The sequence below is a fragment of the Mus musculus genome, chromosome 10 (assembly GCF_000001635.26).
Source record: "Mus musculus strain C57BL/6J chromosome 10, GRCm38.p6 C57BL/6J".
Taxonomy (NCBI): Eukaryota; Metazoa; Chordata; class Mammalia; order Rodentia; family Muridae; genus Mus; species Mus musculus.
The window spans coordinates 43,357,556-43,376,132 of NC_000076.6; the positions used below are offsets into that span (position 1 = coordinate 43,357,556).

The 18,577-nt window shown below is 44.4% G+C and overlaps 1 protein-coding gene and 1 pseudogene across 6 annotated transcripts in view; one reads left to right on the forward strand and one right to left on the reverse strand.

Annotated features, from left to right (window-relative positions):
• Window positions 1-18,577, forward strand: part of Pdss2 (prenyl (solanesyl) diphosphate synthase, subunit 2) — a 246,635-nt gene that overhangs the window by 139,308 nt on the left and 88,750 nt on the right. For all 6 annotated transcript variants that reach the window (XR_871439.3, XM_006512852.4, XM_006512854.4 and 3 more), the window contains exon 4: window positions 14,580-14,654. Coding sequence is in view for 5 of the 6 variants with exons in the window: in XM_006512852.4 (XP_006512915.1) it covers window positions 14,580-14,654 (75 nt within the window). In the remaining variant the exon portion in view is untranslated. The remainder of the gene's footprint in view (window positions 1-14,579; window positions 14,655-18,577) is intronic.
• On the reverse strand, window positions 15,890-16,402 carry Rps19-ps11 (ribosomal protein S19, pseudogene 11; annotated as a pseudogene).

The following is an 18,577-nucleotide window of genomic DNA, read 5'->3' on the forward strand; positions in this document are numbered from 1 at the left end:
ATGTGTACATACCCTCAGTCTCTTAGTAAGCCAAGTTTTTTCTTTAACTGCCAAAATTTAAAGATAATTTAACCATTTTACTGTTTGGTTCTTCCCCTACTTTATTTAGTTGCAAATATAAGAGTTTTGTTTTCAAATCATCTTTTTAAATTGTAAGAGCATGGCATTTCTACTACTGTTGTTATAAAGTGTGGTATAGGCTTCCAACACCTGATTTGCAGGTGTAGTTCCAGACGTGTAATTAGATGCCTGCTCTATTCTACAAACATCAATGAGACCATTCTCATTAATGGCTCAATTGTATTGATATACATTTTGTCTTTGTATTTCCATCATTTTCTTAACTCTATTAAAGTTGGAAACACTCAAGAAAAAAAATCACTACCAGCCAAACTTGCCTTATAGAGCCTAAGCCCAGGAGCAGATTTTATTTATTTAGCAATAGTGACTGGGGAGAGCCCTTCTGGCAGCTAATGACCTGCTGGAGTCGTGTGTGCCCAAGGCAAAGCTTAAGGCCATTAGTCCAACAGGTCATTAACTGACAAATGCCTGACCCTGAGGTCGGTGCTGACATCGTAACTGTGAAAACATTAAAGTGAGTGTGCTAGAGTGTAAGGCTGTGCCAAGGAGGTTTCTTTTTAAGCATTTTGGGAAATGCATTCGATTATTCATAAAGTTTGTCTTTTATTTTTTCATTTCTCTCTTTTTTAAAATTGAGACAGGATCTTGTCATGTAGCCTAGGCTACCCTCAAACTTTCAGCCTTCCTGTCTCAGCCTCTTAAGTATTGAGATTTTAGATTTATGCCACTCCACCCAGGTGGACATCTTTAATTGCCTTTGTTCTGTGGCCATTTTCAGACAGCTGGAGATTAGGAAAAACCAAACATTGTGTACCCAATTTACCTGTTTTATAGATGCAAAGTATGCTGTAACAAAGCAGAAAGAATGTAAAGTGTCTAGCCTTGGGTTTCTGTTTGTTGTTGCTGTTGTTGCTTACAGCAGGCTTGCAAATACTAGGAGTATAGTATAAGCCACCACATCTAGTTTATGCAGTGCTGGGATCAAATCCAAGGCATTGCCAGACATGGTAGTATATGTTTAATTCCAGCATTCAGAGAGCAGAAGCAGACAGATCTCTGTTTGGGGACAGCCTGGTCTACAGAGTGAGTTTCAGAACATCCAGGGCTACACAGAGAAACCCTGTCTCAAAAATCAAACAAACAAAAAAATCCCCTAAAAAGAACAGGGCTTCACATGAGCTAGGTAAGACGACTCCTACTGAGCTATTTCCTCAGTTCAAACTGTTCATCTTCTCTTACTGCACTCATCCGTCTCTTCTACTCTCTCTCTCTCTCTCTCTCTTCTTTATTAGCTGGTTAATACTCTCAGAATTTGAAGTTCAAGTCAACCATCCCCAGAGTTTTCTTTGTCAGGGGTGTGGCGTCTTAGTCTCTGTTCTATTGCTGTGAAGAGACCTTGACAACTCTTATAAAAGAAAGCATTTAATTGGGGCTGGCTTTCAGTTTTAGAGGTTTAGTCCATTATCATCGTGACAAGAAGCATGGTGGCATACAAGACCTAAAGAAGTAGCTGAGAGTTTTACATCTGGATCCATAGACAGCAGGAAGAGAGAGATACTGGGCTACGCATGGGCTTTTGAAACCTCAGAGCCTACTGACACTTCCTCCAACAAGACCACACCTCCTAAGAGTGCTATTCCCTGAGTCTGTGAGGGCCATTTTCATTCAAACCGCCATATTCCACTTCCTGCCCCTTCATGGGCTTGTAGTCCAACTTTAAAAGTCCCCGTAGTCTATCAGTCTGAAACCAGTTTAAAAGTCCAAAGTTCAAAGTCTCTTCTGAGACTCATGCAATCCCCTAACTGTAATCCTCTCTAAAATCAAATGAAAAGGCAGCATCACATACTTCCAACTTACAATGGCACAGAATATATATTAGTGTTCCAGAGGGAGGGATGGGATCATAGCGAGGAAATACTGGACCACCAAAACAAAAACAAAACCCAGCTGGGCATAAACTGCGTCTCCATGTCTGATGTCAAAGCACTCTTCAGATCTCCAACTCCTTTCATCTTCGTTGCCTGAAACACACTTCTCTCTCTTGGGCTGGTTCCACTCCCGATTAGCAGCTTTCCTTGGCAGGCATCCCACCATTTCAAGGTCTCTAATATTTTGGGGTCTCAACACAATCCAGGCTCACCTTCACAGCTTCACACAATGGCCTCTCTAGGCCTCCATGCAGGGACACGTGTGCCTCTGACAATGCCTGGCCCCACCAGCTTTCTTTACCCTAGGCAGAGATTCCATAGTCCCTTTCTTGTATCATTGACTCTAAAGCTGACGCTGAGACCGTATGACCAAAGCTGCCAACTTCTGCTGCCTGCTGGAGCTGGAGCGCAGCCCTCTCGTTCAATGACGTGTTCATTAGCTTGCTTTCCTCAGTGGATTCCTTTGCTGCCTAAGATTGGCAGTTCTGATACTTGCTCTGTAGACCAGGCTGGCCTTGAACTTAGGTCTGCCCATCTCTGCCTTACAACTGTTAGGATTTAAAGTTTGCCCCACCATGCCCGAAGCTTTTCTTTAATTCCTTTTCTCAAGTTGGCAGCTTGGTTGGGGTCTTGCTCTGAGATCACTGCTCCCTTTCCTCCACTTAGCATCAGGCTTGTCTTTAACCTGTTCACACTTCCCATGTGCCTTCTCTCCTCCCACTGTACAGATTGTGGTTTTCCTTGCTCCGGTTGCCCTTCTCATTCTAAACCTGCATCAGAGCACCTACTGTTTGGAAATGTGCTCCACCAAGGCTGTTAATCCACTGCTCTTCAATTTAGCCTCAGGCAGACTTTTTTGGACAAGGGCAGAAAACAGCCACCTTCTTCACCAAAATATCACAAGAACCATCTCTAAGCCACATGTTAATTAATATTCTCCTCTGAAACTCCTTGAGCAGGGCCCCCACAGTTCAAACCACCCTCAGCACCACTGTCTTCCATGCGCCTACTAGCTGGCCCAGTTAGCCCCACTTAAAGAGTCCAGTCCTTTTTCTAGTTCAAAGTCTCAAAGTGTCCCATATTCTTCCAGGGAAAAACATGTTCTCACCTATCACAGCAATACCCAAGTCCCTCACACCAACTTCTGACATAGTTAGGGTTTCATTGCTGTGCAAAGACCATGACTCTGGCAGCTTTTTAAAAGACTGGGGCCAGCTTACACGTCAGAGGTTCAGTCCATTATCATCATGACAGGAAGTACGTGAAGGTAGCTGAGAGTTCTACATCTGGATCCACAGGCAGTACGAAGATGGACACATTGGTCTTGGGTTGGGCTTTTGAAACCTCAAAGCCCACCCCTGTTGACATACTTTCTTCAACAAAGCCACACCTCCAAATCGTGCCACTCCCTGTGAGCCTATGGGGCAGTTTCATTCAAACCACCACAGGTCGGGAAAGGGCAGTTGCTTACTTTTTTGGAGCACAGTAGCAAGAGACCAAATTGTTTAGAATTCCTCTGAAGGCCAGGTTTTTGAAGAACTATAAAGGTGTTTGGTTAAAATATAAGCATAGTTTGGACAAGCTATATTGGTTTTAATGTACATGTTGTGTGTGAGTTTCCAGACCTTTTACAGAACAAATAAAGGGATGCTATGGAATTGCAAAGGTCTGCCTTTTATTGTGGCCCAATTAGGAATGAAACTGGAACCTGAGCTCCGTAAGTGCATAGTGCAAGTGCCGGCTTTACCGTGAGGCTGCACTCTACAGACTTTGAAAGCTCCTTGTACAAGGCACCACCCCACCAGCCCTCAGCAGACATCTTTGAGAGGAGCCCCCCAGTGCATCCCGGTAAACAGCATGGAGATTACCAGCCACAATAGAAGAAGATAGACAAGGCAATGAAATAGTGCCCCCCCCCAAGTGTGACAAGGCACTGACTGTGACATCCTAGCCACAGTGGTCTTTATCTGCAGCCATTCCCATGTTGGCGAAGGTGAAGAGCAGAACAGTTGACAGGGATACCATGATGCATCATGCTACATCATGAGAGCAGAATTTCCTTGCGTTTTACTAGCCATTCAGTTCTCAACACCTATTTACAGTTTTTCTAGTAATACAACTTTTCCAACAATATCTCTTTTTCCCCCTCTTTTATGCAAATTTTTAAACTTCTAAAATCTGCCATTTTTCTAGATTAAACTTGGTATTTAAATTGGTGATTATTTGGCTTTGGACAGTGGTAAATAATCAATGGTTAATGGGGGGAAAATTTGATTCCAAAAGGGTTGGGTTTTGGTGTTTCATTTTGTTTTGTTTTGTTCTTTAAAGGTTTTAGCTAGCAAACTAGCTGTGTGAACTGTGTTAATTTTAAAATGCAGCCAGAGGTGGTGGCCTATTTTGGCAAGAGATTAATTCAGGACAATTGTGGCAAGTTTGAAGCCAGCCTGAGCTACAAAGTAATGAGACTGTGTTTCATATAAAACAAAACCCACAGAACTGTGAGTGTAGATGAATGTAGATCTTATGTAAATATAGTCCAGACTGAGCATGGGTTGTTGGTAATCCCAGATACCCTTTCCTGGATGAGTACACCGAGGGGGGGGGTTAATTGACCTGAGGGCTCCCAGCTCTTCAAGTGGATAACTTCCTTAGTGATCTACATAGACAATTAGTCCACTAAAATGTGTTACAATGTATGCAAGGCTACATATTAGAATTCATTTAGACATGGACGGGACCACTCCATTATTAGGGGAAGGTTTTTATTGTGAATAAGAAAAAAACTATCCGGGCTGGCGAGATGGCTCAGCTTGTAAGAGCTTGTAAGAGACTGCTCTTCTGAAGGTCCTGAGTTCAAGTCCCAGCAACCACACAGTGGCTCACAACCACCCATAATGATATCTGATACCCTCTTCTGGTGCATCTGAAGATAGCTACACTGTACTTATTTATAATAATAAATAAATCTTTTAAAAAGAGAGAAAAAAAAGCTATCTAAAGGCATCTGGAAGAATCCGAAGCAGAGAGAAGTAGACTGGAAATGGCCACGTCTGTTGGGGGTGTGTAGGAGAACTGGAGAATGGAGATAGTGAGCTAGCAAGAGAGAGAATAGAGCATAGGTGAGGGGTAGGGCAGGTGGGGGGAGTGAGTTAGGAGAAGGTTGAGTAGCTGTAGGGAGGGAGGGCTGGGAGGCTAGGGTGGACTTGGAACTGTTTAGTAATTACTTGTGAGTAGAGGCTGAAGGAGCCTGAAGGCCATGAGCTTTGGTCTGCTGATGGGCACCACAGGTGGCCATATGTTCCCTTCTGCCAGAGGTAGGGGAAAGGACTCCTTTCAATAGATTGGAATTGGTTTTCCAAGTTCCTGTGTAAGCAGCCAGAAGTTCTTTCTACAAGCCAACGTGAGCTAGCTCATTTCTGGATGTATGGACTTCCTGAGATCTAACAGTCCCATGACGGTGTTTTAACCATGAACCTCTTTAAGTATACTATTTAGTTAAAGGAATCTTTAAATTCATATTTATTCTGGGGAGTCTGGGAGAACAGGTGCCACAGTGCCTGTGTGGGAGTCAGAGGACAGCTTTCCTGCAGGAGTCAGTTCTCTTCTTAGGTTAGGGAACCTGTAGTCACAATCTGTGCTACAAAACAGGTCTAGCTATGTGTCCTATAGAAAGCCAAATTACAAGAAAAGGAGTTTTATTTAGTAGCCACATTGGATTTTATACTTTCATTTAGATAGCTGACGTTTTCCAAAACCTTTACGTCGCCGGTAGTTTGTTAAGCATTGTATCAGCTGCTCTGAATCAGAGGTGGAGATTATCAATTTGCTGTGTTTGTGCTGCACCTGTCCTGTTGGCTGTGCCATCCTCCCTGCTGTCCCTCCTTAGCAGAACTTCCAACTCAGTAGAACAGATTGTCACCCCTCCTGCAGAAACACAAGGCCTTCCGCACCCGCACCTGGCAGCATGAAAAAGCCCTGCTCAGCCTCCCTCCAGAACGTGTGAGGTAGAGCTGTGTGTAGAGCTTTCATCAGAGGCTTCATTAAACCTGGTAGGATGGAGTGTGAGCCTTCTTCTCCCATGGACCCCAGCAATGGCCGCATCAAAGCCACTCATCTATATTAATCAGCGTGCAGAATAGGGCTCATCTGGGCTGTTGGTGCCCAGCTGGTGGCCAAGTAGACTTTACCCCTCTGGGATTTGGCCACAGCCACTGCTCCCTGTGTTCTTCAGAGGTCACTGCCTGAGTGAGGCTGCCAGCCTGAGTGTTCTTGCTGAGCACTGGGAGTGGAATCCACCTGAACAAGACAAGGAGTTAGAACCCAGTCTGTACATGATAAAGAACCTTCCAAATACTGGATGGAAACAATGCTCGCTCTCTAGGAGGATGCTACTCTCACTGTGGTAATGAAAATCTTTCCGTCCTTTGCTAGGGCTCTCGTGTGCCCTGTGCTTGTCTGTGCTGGGAAGAACTAAAGGACGGTGCTACTGCTTGATACCTACGTTTCCTCTGTGTCTTTTCTTCCTTTTTATTTTTTTAAGGTTTTTTCGTTTTATTTTCTGTGTACCACATTGCCTGTGTGGTGCTCTCAGAGGCCAGAAGACGATGTGGATCCCCCTGTGCAGGAATTACAGATGGTTGTGAGTTGTGTGCGTGCTGGGAGCCAAACCCAGGTACTCTGCAAGAGCCACGAGCCCTGGCTGAAAACCCTGACTGAAGACAACCTTCCAAGGGATCAGTGAGATGGCTCAGTGGGTAGAGGTACTTGCTGTACTGACCCCATGACCTAGATTTGATCTGCCCCACATTTGAGGAGAGAGTCAACTCCACAGTTCTTTTCCAGTCTTCACACAAGCTATAGCACATGTGAAGGAAACACGTGTAGCACGTGCCCCCCCCACACACACACACACATCGTTGACACAGACAATACATTCTTAAATTTTCTTTTACTGTGTGTGTTGGTGTTTTGCCTGCATGTAGGTCTATGCACCACATGCATGCCCGGTACTGCAAAGGATAGAGCGGGCGTTAGACCTCTGAAACTGGAGTTAGCTGCCTGGATATGGGTGCTAGGAATCGAACTTGGGTCCTCCGGAAGAGCAGCCTGTGCTTTACCACTGATCCATCTCTCCAGCCTCACACAGCAGCCCTTTCAAATTCCACTAAACTCCTCTGTGTCACCTTATCTATCACTGAGCTTCCCCGGAGCCACAGTAGCTTAGATCCATCTTTTTTCTCTAAAGATTTAGTTCTATTTTCTTTAGCTTTTAATCCAAACTGGCCTGGTACACTGCCTAAACATCCCAGCATTCCTGAATCCAGCCCACCGTCAGCTGCTGACTGACAGGATGTCCGAGTCCCGTTTATTGAGAAAGGCACAGCGTGTCCACACGGAGTGCTTGCTACCACTTACTGATCTTATTTTGCCTGGTCTACAGACTATTGACTGACAATATCCTGTACATCATTTTGTGGATCTAACTCGGCTTGAAGCCTCTCTCGGGGAATAAAAACAGAGTATGCTGGGCCTCTCCCAAGGGGGGAAACTTATTATTTTACCCAATTACAGAAGCAGCATAATGAAAAGGGGTAAGAGTATAATATGGGATCTGTTTAAGTAGCTGTAAATTTAGCCTTTGTAGCTATGAGTGATTCAGAAAGGTGGGACGTTTTTAATAAAGTCTTCTGGTCTCTGTCACTTTTACATTGTCCTTTTCCCTTTTGTTTTTCCTTTCAGGCCTTTTCTTTGTGTGTAAAAGCCAAACAGACTGACCTCATTTTGCTTTTAAAATACCTATTATATCATTGTGGTTTATAACCAGCTTTTTTCCTCTTTAAGACTATCTGGTAGACATCTTTGTACAGCAGTGCGAGACCCTTGTCTTCTGCGGGAGGGAACTGGCTTCTCTCACCACTTTTCTCAGTTTCTATTGTTTTAACTTTTTAATTAATTACCTGTGGTTTTCACACATTGTGTACTCCAATCCCACTCACTCAGCTCCCCATGCCTCTGGATTCAACCTTTGCCCTTGCACCCTCCTCCACAAAAGGAAGCAAAAAATAAGAATAACTCAGTCTAGCAGTCATCATCATCATCTCCCCGTGGAGGATGTAGCATGTTTCAGATAGCCGCGCAGGGCGCCCTTTTCCTCAAACGGCTTTCCTTGGAAATGTTCACTGCAACGAATTATTGATCTGGCTTGAGGCTTCTGGCTTCTGCTACACTTTCATTCCTGGATCCTCAGCAGGACTCCTCTCGCATCTCCTGCTGCTGCCTCTGTCAGAGACATCCTGCAGCTTTGTTTAGTTCTTCATGTGCTCCAGCAGCTCAGAGATGGGGAAGATGTCGGAATGAGACAACTCAAAGCCCTGGATTGGGCCTGCGTGGTAGCTGACTTGTTCAGCTGAGCTCAAGCCCCTGAGGTCTGCTCTCTACCACTGCCCCAGGGAGGGATGGAGCTAGCTCTCCAGCTCTCAAGCCACCAGAGGCCAGCTCTCCACCAGTGGCCAGCTCTACCACTGCCAGGGTGAGAGGCAGGGCTACCTCTCCATGGTGCTGCAGCTAATGAGTGGCAGGGCAGGCTCTGTGCAGTGCTAGGACATCAACATGGCCCCAACCAGGGATGTCTGCATGACCTTTGGTGGTGATATGGGCCACAGACATTGACACAGACCCCTACAGCTTCAGGGCCACAGACGCAGATGTGGCCCTCAGCAGCTGCACGGGCCAGGACACCAAGCTGGTCCTCACCATCCTTATGTTTCCATTCCAGGCCCTCCCCCCTTAATAGTGCACAAATCATTTTGCTTCTCTTTCTCTGCTTCCCACTTGCTCTTCACAGTGGTGCCTGCCCATCCTCCACTGCTACGTGGTGCCGGGCCAGGTGTGCCTCTAGTTGTCTTCCATCCTGGGTGTCTTCCGTGCCTCTAGCTCTCAGTTCCCATTTTCCTATAAAGACAATTTATTATAGTTCTCGGGCATCAGAACTTAGTGTTGTTTGCTTTTGCTTTGCTTTGGGTTGGGTTTGTTTCGTGGTGCCCAGAGTCTTGGGCACACTAAGCAAGCCTTCTGCCTCTAAGCTGCACGCCTACTTGTAGTTATGTTATCTTTAGTTAGATCAACTACCACTTTGCCAATTATCGAGGTAGACCATCAGTCATAATATTTTTCAGTGGAAATGATTTTATCGTCATTCTCCATGCCTTAAAACCAGCCTGGGGAACTGAATGAAAGCCTTCTTCAAGATACAGTGAAAAAGTGGTTTGAATGTAGCTCAGCAGTGGAACATAAATGAGGTCCTAGGTCAATCCCCAGGAGCACCAAAAAGAAAAGAAGAAATCACCACAGAGGGCTAATCCATGGACCCAAACCTAAACCAATAGGCGTAATAACATGGGAGGTGGCAACTGCATCGAGCCCTGCCCCCTCCCCAGAAGGAGGAGACTTTTGGAGCCCCGCCCCAAAGCTGGTTCTCCAATATGAAGTGATCCCCCTTGAAAGTATATATATACTACTTTATATAAACTTAGCAGGTTGTATTTAAATATTTAGGAGTGAGAGAGAGCAAGTGTCTATATGAATATTTACGAGGCCATGAATTTGAAAGAGAGCAAGGAGGTGCATGGGCAGGGCTGGAGAGAAGAAAGAGAAGGGGGATGGTGTAGTATAGCATCAGAAAATAAAAAGTTATGAAAATTCGAGCCCTCAAATATATATGTATAGTGTAGGGGAGAGGAAGTTTTAAAATATATACATAGTAGTAATATGAGATATTTTCATCCAAGTTTATACATAAAAGTTTTCTCAAGGGGGCTGGAGAGATGGCTCAGTGGTTAAGAGTACTGACTGCTCTTCCAGAGGTCCTGTGTTCAATTCCCAGCAACCACATGGTGGCTCACAACCATCTGTAGTGGGATCCGATGCCCTCTTCTGGTGTGTCTGAAAACAGCTACAGTGTACTCATATAAAATAAATAAATAAATAAATAAATAAATAAGTAAATCTTTAAAAGGTTAAAAATATTAATTAAAAAAAAGTTTTCTCAATTATATCTGATATTACAGATTAAATCAGCAATGTCCCCAAGCCTCATGGAGACACTTGGACTTTGGTTGGTGCCATTATTTTGGGACATTCAGGAAGTGTCTAGCCAAAGGACGGAGGTGATTTTGATCCTTAAGGGTCTGTGTCACTGGCTGCTTCCTGACCACCACCATGTAACTGCTACCTTCTGCTCAGTGCTCCCAAGATGTGGCTTTTTTCTTACATTTATGAACTAGATGCTCTGCAGCCATGAGCCCAGACAGCTCGCTCCGTCCTGAAGCTGTTTCTATCAAGCCCTTTGCTTCACAGCAATCCAAAAGTCACTAGTACCTTGCCTGATTATAAAAACTGAGATTTGTGGGGTTTGTTTGTCAGCAGTAGTTTAGGTTTTTGATTGTTTGGGTTTTTTGTTGGTGATGGTGGTGGTTTGGTTTGGTTTTGGTTTTGTGAGGACAGGGTTTCTCTGTGTTATCCTGGCTGTCCTAGAACTCAAACTCACCTTGTAAACCAGGCAGGCCTGGAACTCAGAGATCTGCCTACCCCTGCCTCTGCCCCTGCCTCCTAAGTACTGGGACTAAAGGTGTGTACCACAAGCCTGACTGAGATGTGTATTTCTAGTAGGATTTTGCAGCTACAGAGAACCCTGACAAGCCATCTTGTGAACGTTCCCTTCACCTTACATTTGAAGGAAAACAGAACTCAGAATTGATCAACTCCAAGTCTCCCAGCCTGAAACGGCACGCAGATGGTATCGTTCTTGGATCTGCTTTGTCCTCTTGCATCTGCCTTCCCTTGGGCTGCCAGGGGCTTCCACTTCACTTTTCCTTGGGCCTGAAGAACAAAAACCCTGAATTTTTTCCAAAGTTATTCTTGTCTAGAGCACCTGGAGAGGAAGTTTCAGGGGGGTTGACTTTTAGATTCTAGATTCCCCTCTGGGTGCCATTATCTCCACTAGCTCTTAATATAGTTTTTAAAATTATATATACACACACACAACACAGTCACATTTAAAATTATGTTTAAATCATGCACACACATACACACTGCATATGTGGCAGTCACAGGACAACGTGGGGAAGTCACTGACTTTCTTCCCACCATGTGAGTCTCAGGTCATTCATTGTCAGCTTGGCAGCAAGCACCTTTATACGCTGAGTTGATCTTGCCAGCCCTTCATGACACTGTTGATGATGTAAATTCTTTCCCAAGAATCTCAAGTTGGGACAGGAGACGTGGCTCAGTGGGGAAGGGCACTCGCTGCTCCACAGATATTCTGATTTGGTTCCCAGCACCCAATGAGGCAGCTGTGAGCTCCCTGTAACCGCAGTCCCAGGGGCCTTCTTCTGTCCCCCATGGATACCTGACATACATGGTGCACATGCAAATGAGCAGGTACACACACATACACATAGATGTATTTTTTTAAAAGAGTCTGAGCCAGGCATTCCAGCACTCCAAAGGCAGAGGCAGTCAGGTCTCTGTAAGTCTGAGGCAAGCCTAGCCTATGTTGTACGTTCTAGCCAGTGCTGCCTCAAAAGCCAAAACAAAACAAACAAACAAAAAAATAAAACAAAACACAAAATATGTTAAATACATTTATTGCATTATGAATGACCTCTATATAAGTATTTGCAGTTTTAAAGAATGATGAAATTCTTTGATGTAATTGTTTAAACTAACATTCCAGGCTCTAGAAAGGCATTTCTATATGCAGTGTACAGATTAGCCTGGGACACAGTCAGCTCCTTAAGACTGCCTGTCCCTGTTCTTAGTGCTCTTCCTCCCTCCATTTGTTTCTCCTTTCTGGTTGCCATAGCTGTAGAGGTACCTGTTCAAGTAGAACCACTTGTGAGTACAGGTCTTTTATATATAAACTGAACAAACTAAGAAAAAAGGTCAGAGCAGAATGGTTTTGTTGCTTCTGCCTCGTCAGTGTACTGTCTGGTTTTGTGTCAACTTGACACAAGCTGGAGTTATCACAGAGAAAGGAGCTGGAGCTTCAGTTGGGAGTGCCTCTGTGAGTTCCAGCTGTAAGGCATTTTCTCAATTAGTGACCAAGGGGGAGGGCCCCTTGTGGGTGGGACCATCCCTGGGCTGATAGTCTTGGGTTCTATAAGAAAGCAAGCTGGGCATGGTGGCGCACGCCTTTAATCCCAGCACTTGGGATGCAGAGGCAGGCGGATTTCTGAGTTTGAGGCCAGCCTGGAACATGGAACAGAGTAAGTTCCAGGACAGCCAGGGCGATACAGAGAAACCCTGTCTCGAAAAAACAAAAACAAAAAACAAAAAAAAAACAAAAAAAAAAAGAAAAATAAGAAGAAGAAGAAGAAGAAGAAGAAGAAAGAAAAAAGCAAGTTGAGCAAGCCAGTAAGTAACATCCCTCCATGGCCTCTGCATCAGCTCCTGCTTCCTGACCTGCTTCAGTTCCAGTCCTGACTTCCTTTGGTGATCAACAGCAATGTGGAAAGTGTAAGCCGAATAAACCCTTTCCTCCCCAGCTTGCTTCTTGGTCATGATGATTGTGCAGGAATAGAAACCCTGACTAAGACAGTCTGGTATTTCAGGGGTAAAGGAAACCTTGATTATCCAAGCCAGATCTGTTAAAAGTTCATGCCATCATTTTGACATTGCACTTTCTCTTCGTAGACCCCTCTTCACACGACCAGAACTGGTCTCCGAGCCCCAACTGTTTCAAAACTATAACATCTCTTAGTGAGTGATTGATCTGTATTATGTGTCAGGCCATCAAGGAGCTCTTGGGATGTGCTTGTATAAACTGTAATCCAGTCTGCTGCTGTGTGTTTAGTTACAGACTTTCATAGACCTATTGGCGATATTCAATCCTTCTGGCTTTGGGAATGGGGCTTATCTGATACTTTCAGGATAAAGACATCCATTCATTTTTCTCTCTTCCCCACTTAAATAACTCAGCACATCTGGTAGTACTGTCGGGTCGCTGTGCTTCCAGTCCCTCTGTAGCTTGTGTTACTATAATATTCCTTAAAGTATTTAATTACTTATAGGACAATGTTATTTGAAGAAGGGAGGGGGAAAAAAAACCTATGGGTCATACAAATTAGCTCATGTGCAGAGCTAGAAAAAAATGCCTTCAATCAGCAAAATTTCCATATCAGCAGCAGTATGTATGCAGTGTGAATGTAAATAAAGGTAAATGTTTGTGTGTTAAAATTTAAAAGAGGTCTTTTTTCAAATCGATGTCATTTTCCTCTAAGAAAATGTGTTATTAAATACAAGGTACCAGAGATTAAAGTATCTGCATGTCTCAGTGTGTATCCTTTGGCTTACTTCAGTTACAGCAATGATAAAAGCTGAAACAGAATCCTTTAATTCAATCAGAACTGAGCTAAACTTCAGGAAACCAAGAGTAGAGCTCAGATACAGATTACGTGGCATAGGAAGCTAAATACATTCGAAGGCTCCGTAAGAAGTGGACGACGAGCTTGCTTTGCGGAGCTCCTGTTTGAAATGGCTGCATTGAACATTACCAACGGTCTAGCTATTTTATCCTCTTGAATTAAGATGCTTTATGTAAACAATTACAAAGAGACCATTTGTTTCACATTGTGAAACAAATTCAACACTTGATTTTGCTTGGGTCTTTTCTAATAGTTCTGTCAAAATTTTCAGTGTTGATGGTGTATTTGACCCAGGGGTCCTCTGGGGACTATGTCCATAGTGCATTATTTTTTATTGTTAGTGGTGTGCCAGGCCCCGAGACTTTAGCACAACCGACTGCTTGATGGACGTACACTCAGGCTGTAACACTCAGCACACAGCATGACCTGCCAGAACTCAAGCAAAGGCCCAGTCTATTAAAGCCCATCGTTCTGGGAACGCCTCTATGTGAGCTAACCTTGCTTCTTGGCTTCTGTATTCTGCAGTTCCACTTTGGCTGACTGTTCTTGTTAACTGAAGTATGTCAATCCAGAACATGGTTCTTGTACCTGAAAGCTCACCCTGAGAAAGACCCAGATCCCAAACACCCAGTGTAATTGCCAGCCGACTAATAAAGACTTTCTGTTGCCTTTATCCCATGGCCCATCCATCTTCGCCAATGAATCCCCCACAACAGTTTGGTTTTTCTGAGTCAGGGTCTTTCTGTGTAGCCCTGACTGTTAGGGGATTTGCTGTGTAGACCAGGCCGGCCTGGAACTCACTGAGAGCTGCCTAACTTTGCATGGGGAGTGCTGTGACGTGGGAGTGTGCACTGCCCCATCCCACTCCATGGTGTATTTTAAGTACAATAGAACAGGCACATTTGAAAGGTGAGCTATTGTCTTGCTGTTGTTTGTTCTTTCTGTACTAAGTATAAAAATTAGTGTCGTAAGGACTCCCAGTATGGGAGTCCTGGAAAAGTAGCCACTTAACAGAAATAAGCAAGCAGAAAATTGAGTTAATAGTTCATTCATCCTCTATTCAAATTCTCTGTTCAAATCCTACATTGTGACTAACTGGAGCTGCACCTTGGATTATTCATTCCATTTGTTTCTCTTGTCTCTCTAGGTTGTGGAGCTTTTATCAAGTGCTCTTATGGACTTGGTGCATGGAGTATACCAGGAGAACTCTGCTTCCACCAAGGTATGGAATTGCAAACTTGAAAAGTGTTACCCTTGAGGTTCTGCTGCAGGGCGGGGTCAGGTGGCAAGCATTTCCTTCCTGATTTACGTTTAAACTGCACATGATTTTTCTTTTTTCTTCTTTTCTTTTTTTTTTTTAGATTAGTGTTTTGGCTACAAATTCATGGCCATACGCTCAGTACATATCAGCTTTAGCCAATTAAAGCAACCCCTGCTCCTCCGGCTGGAATCTCAATCTGTTTGGCCGCAGCAGCCGGGCAGACACCAGGGCACTGCTGGCCGGCAGGTAGCACAGTCATGAGGGCTGCTGGCAGGAAGCACTGCTTATGCCGGGTGGCTGCGCCAGCCTCTCCCCAGAGAAAAGAGGCTCTGTGTCAGGCAGCAAGCTTGAGTGTGGCTGTCAGGAAGGGCAGGAGCAGGAGTGAAATGGCTTTTAGTTCCAAGGTCCAGAAATTTACTGCATTATTAGAGTCTCTGTGGTAGAAAGTAGGACAGTTGCACAGTTGGGTTGTTTTGATTAATTTTATAGGTTTAGAATTAGGGCTTTTTGACTCATTTAACAGGTCATCTCAAGAAAGGTTAGCTTTTATTTCCTTAAAACGCAGTTCCTTCATTTCAGCGGGAGATTGGGTGTGAAGCGAATGCTCCATTGCCCACCGCCGCCATTCGCCATGATATCTACTGTTACCAGGGGTTCCTCTCGACGGCTCATTACTGTAACTTCCTTAACTCCTGCATTAGCAAGCTATCACTCACTACAAATTAAAAATATATACGCTTACATGAACATCCTAAGCAGTAGCCCGTCCACTTGAAAAAAGTAGAGGCAAATTTTACTAAGAGTGAATCTAGGGCATGAGCAACTTAGATTTTAAGAAATTAAATCTGAAGTATAACTCAGGAGCTCTGGAAGGTTACAGCAGCGGTTAGTGAAATGTAAAGAATGTTGTACCATGGACATCTGCTATCATCTGACTCAGGGACGGACGCACCGTCCACACAAGGCGTCTCTGACCTCACCTCAGTAGCACATTGGAATGTGGAGACCTCACAAGATGTGGACCACACTGAACTGTGTTTGCAAGACTTCCACAGACAAGAGTGGCTCTCTGTGTGACTGAAGGTTAACACCACTGCTCGGGGGTAGCTTAGGATCTGGCTCTACTCGCCGAAGGTTGCCTTGCACATAATATGAAGATGATGGCCGATAAGCAAGTGACATTTTATTTTATTTTTTTATGAATGAGGCAATTTATTAACCCAGCATCCTTTGTTCTAATGCTTCTTGTTGACAGCTGCCACCTGTCCAGTGATCCTGTCCAGATCTCTGTCCCTGAGGTGATAGCTTGTGGCCCCATCTTAGTCCTTTTCCACCATTTTCAGCCCCTCCAGGGCTTGGAGGTCCCGGCGGGCCACACTCTTAGAGCCTCTGGCTGAAGTGGCTGGGTCTGACACCATATCTCTACCATCCTCCATAGATCTTGGTCATAGAACCAACCCCAGCACCCCCACGGAGGTACAGGTGCCGTGCTGTGAAAGCAGCTGGTGTGTAGGATCAGAGCTCATCATATGGGGCAAGCTTTTATGTTTGGCCAGCTTGACTGTGTCTCCCCATTTGGGGACTTTCAGCTTCCGGAACTTTTTGAGGAAGGCTGCCAGAGCTTTGACGAACTCCTGCTGGTTAACGTCTTTTACAGTAACTCCAGGCATCGTGCGCCTCCGCCCTGCCAGCCAGGGGAAAGGGCTCGAGTAACATTTTGAATGATTTACCGGCTTCTTCATTTGTTGTTCACAAAAGTCCCGAGAGAGGGTGGGTGCTGTTCTCGTTATGAGATGTGAAAATGGGGGCTTAGAATTCAAGGTTACACAACTTACCTGGGATTCGAACTTAAAACCCTATGCTCTTAGCCTCTTTCTTCTTCTACTCCCACTCTACCCTAACTAACCATGGTTTGATCAGCTTCCATTGGCCATGCCTATGGTCTCACCAAGATGCTGCCACAGCGATCTGTGGATGCAGCTGGGACATTGTTCTCACCTGGGATGTCTCCGAGGCATCCATCTCAGTCCCATAGAAAGTGTGCATTAATTACTAGTATCTGTTAGTTTTGTTTTTGAGGGTGTTTATTTGTTGAGACAAGATGTCACAATAAGTTTGGCTGGACTCACACAGGCTGCCATGTGTTCAAGGCTAACCTGAGCTACAGAATAACATCTAGGCCTGAGATACTGAGACTGTCTGAAAAAACAGAAGCAAGCAAGCAAGCACACACATCATGTAATCCTCCTGCCTCGGCCAGTCATAGCCTTCCACTTCCCACCCTGAGGTCATAGGTACACATCACACACACTTAAGACCTTGAAGTGAGCATGTTCTTGTAGGGTTGCTCTCTTAATTTACCCACTCTTACTATCCGTGCACCGTAATTAGCCCACTTCACTCATCATCGTATGACAATGTTAAGTTCCCTGTGTCAGGAAGCCTAACAGCAACAATAACGACTTGTTATGCAGTTTTGACAGCTTTGTTGCTCATGTTACCTGAGATGAGTAGGCGCGTCCTTGAGAGATGGTCTCATCTTAGGGAAGAAAGGCTTACAATTAATTTAGCGCTGATAATAGCATCCAACTTAAATGTCTAAATCTTATTCATTAATATGTTTGAGGGTTAGATTTGAACTCAGGGTTTGTTTGTTTGTTTGTTTGTTTGTTTAATTAGATTCCAAGCCCCATGTGGTTTTTAAAATGCATAATCTGTTTGGAAAAAGAACAGAAGAAGCAACAAAGGCTTTGAAGGGTTACTGATGTAACGGAAGAGTCACTGAGCAAGCACCATTTGCTGATTTTACCATTAGCTAATACATTTCCCTTAAAAAATATATAGTACTGCTTTGTTCTTCTGCCCTCCACCTCTCCAGACAGAGCCCTTTAAAGCACCTGAGTCTTTTCAAATCAGTTAAGATCCAGAATATAGCTAAACCCTTTGAAGATCAGTTATTTTTCAATAATGAAAACAAAAAGGTGTAGTTGGCCACAGCAGCCATTGATACAGCCTTCATTTCCACCTCAGGTTCAATTTAACCACATTTTCCTTCTTACCCGGAACCCTCACTCTCCCCTTCCTGAATGTGCCTGTCATTTCAGTGGAAGAAACTGCTTCAGAGGCAAAGAGAAAGAAAGATCAACCAACACACACACACACACACACACTCACACACACACACACACACACACACACACTCACTCACCCCAGGCTGGCAGGCTCTGGCATGACTAAGAAGTTGTCCCAAGCAGAGGTCATATGGAAAGCGAAGCCCGTGCTGTGGGTGTGTTGATCAGCCTCCACAGGCAGCCTCCTGCAATGCGAAGGAATCCCTTGGAGAGTCATGTTAAGCTGTAGAGCATCCATCCCATCTCTCAGGGGCAAGAGAATACAATAGTGCTCTGTTTTCTTTGTGCCAAGTTAATGCAGTAATGGAGATCAGGTAGTGGCAACTTAGCTTTCTGTGGTGTGGTATCTATGGGGCAGGTAGGTGCATTAAAGCAAGAGAGAATTGGAACTGGGCTTTGTAAATCACTTTCCCCAGAAGTTAGTACCTAATTTCCCTACAACAATGAAACGTACAACTTCAATTACTAGTATTTAGCAGATTGCAGGTAAGTTATGATCAGGGAAATATGCAAAGTAATTCAGAACTGTCCTTTGTTCCCTCCACTCATGGAAAAGATATTTGTGTGTTTGCATTTGCTATCTTGTGAACCATCTCTTCCTTACAATAATGGTTAGCCCTTGGACTTTTTAAAAAATGTACCACATTTGGGAGGCAGAAGCACGCGGATTTCTGAGTTTGAAGACAGCCTGGTCTACAAAGTAAGTTCCAGGACAGCCAGGGCTATACAGAGAAACTCTGTCTCAGGGGGAAA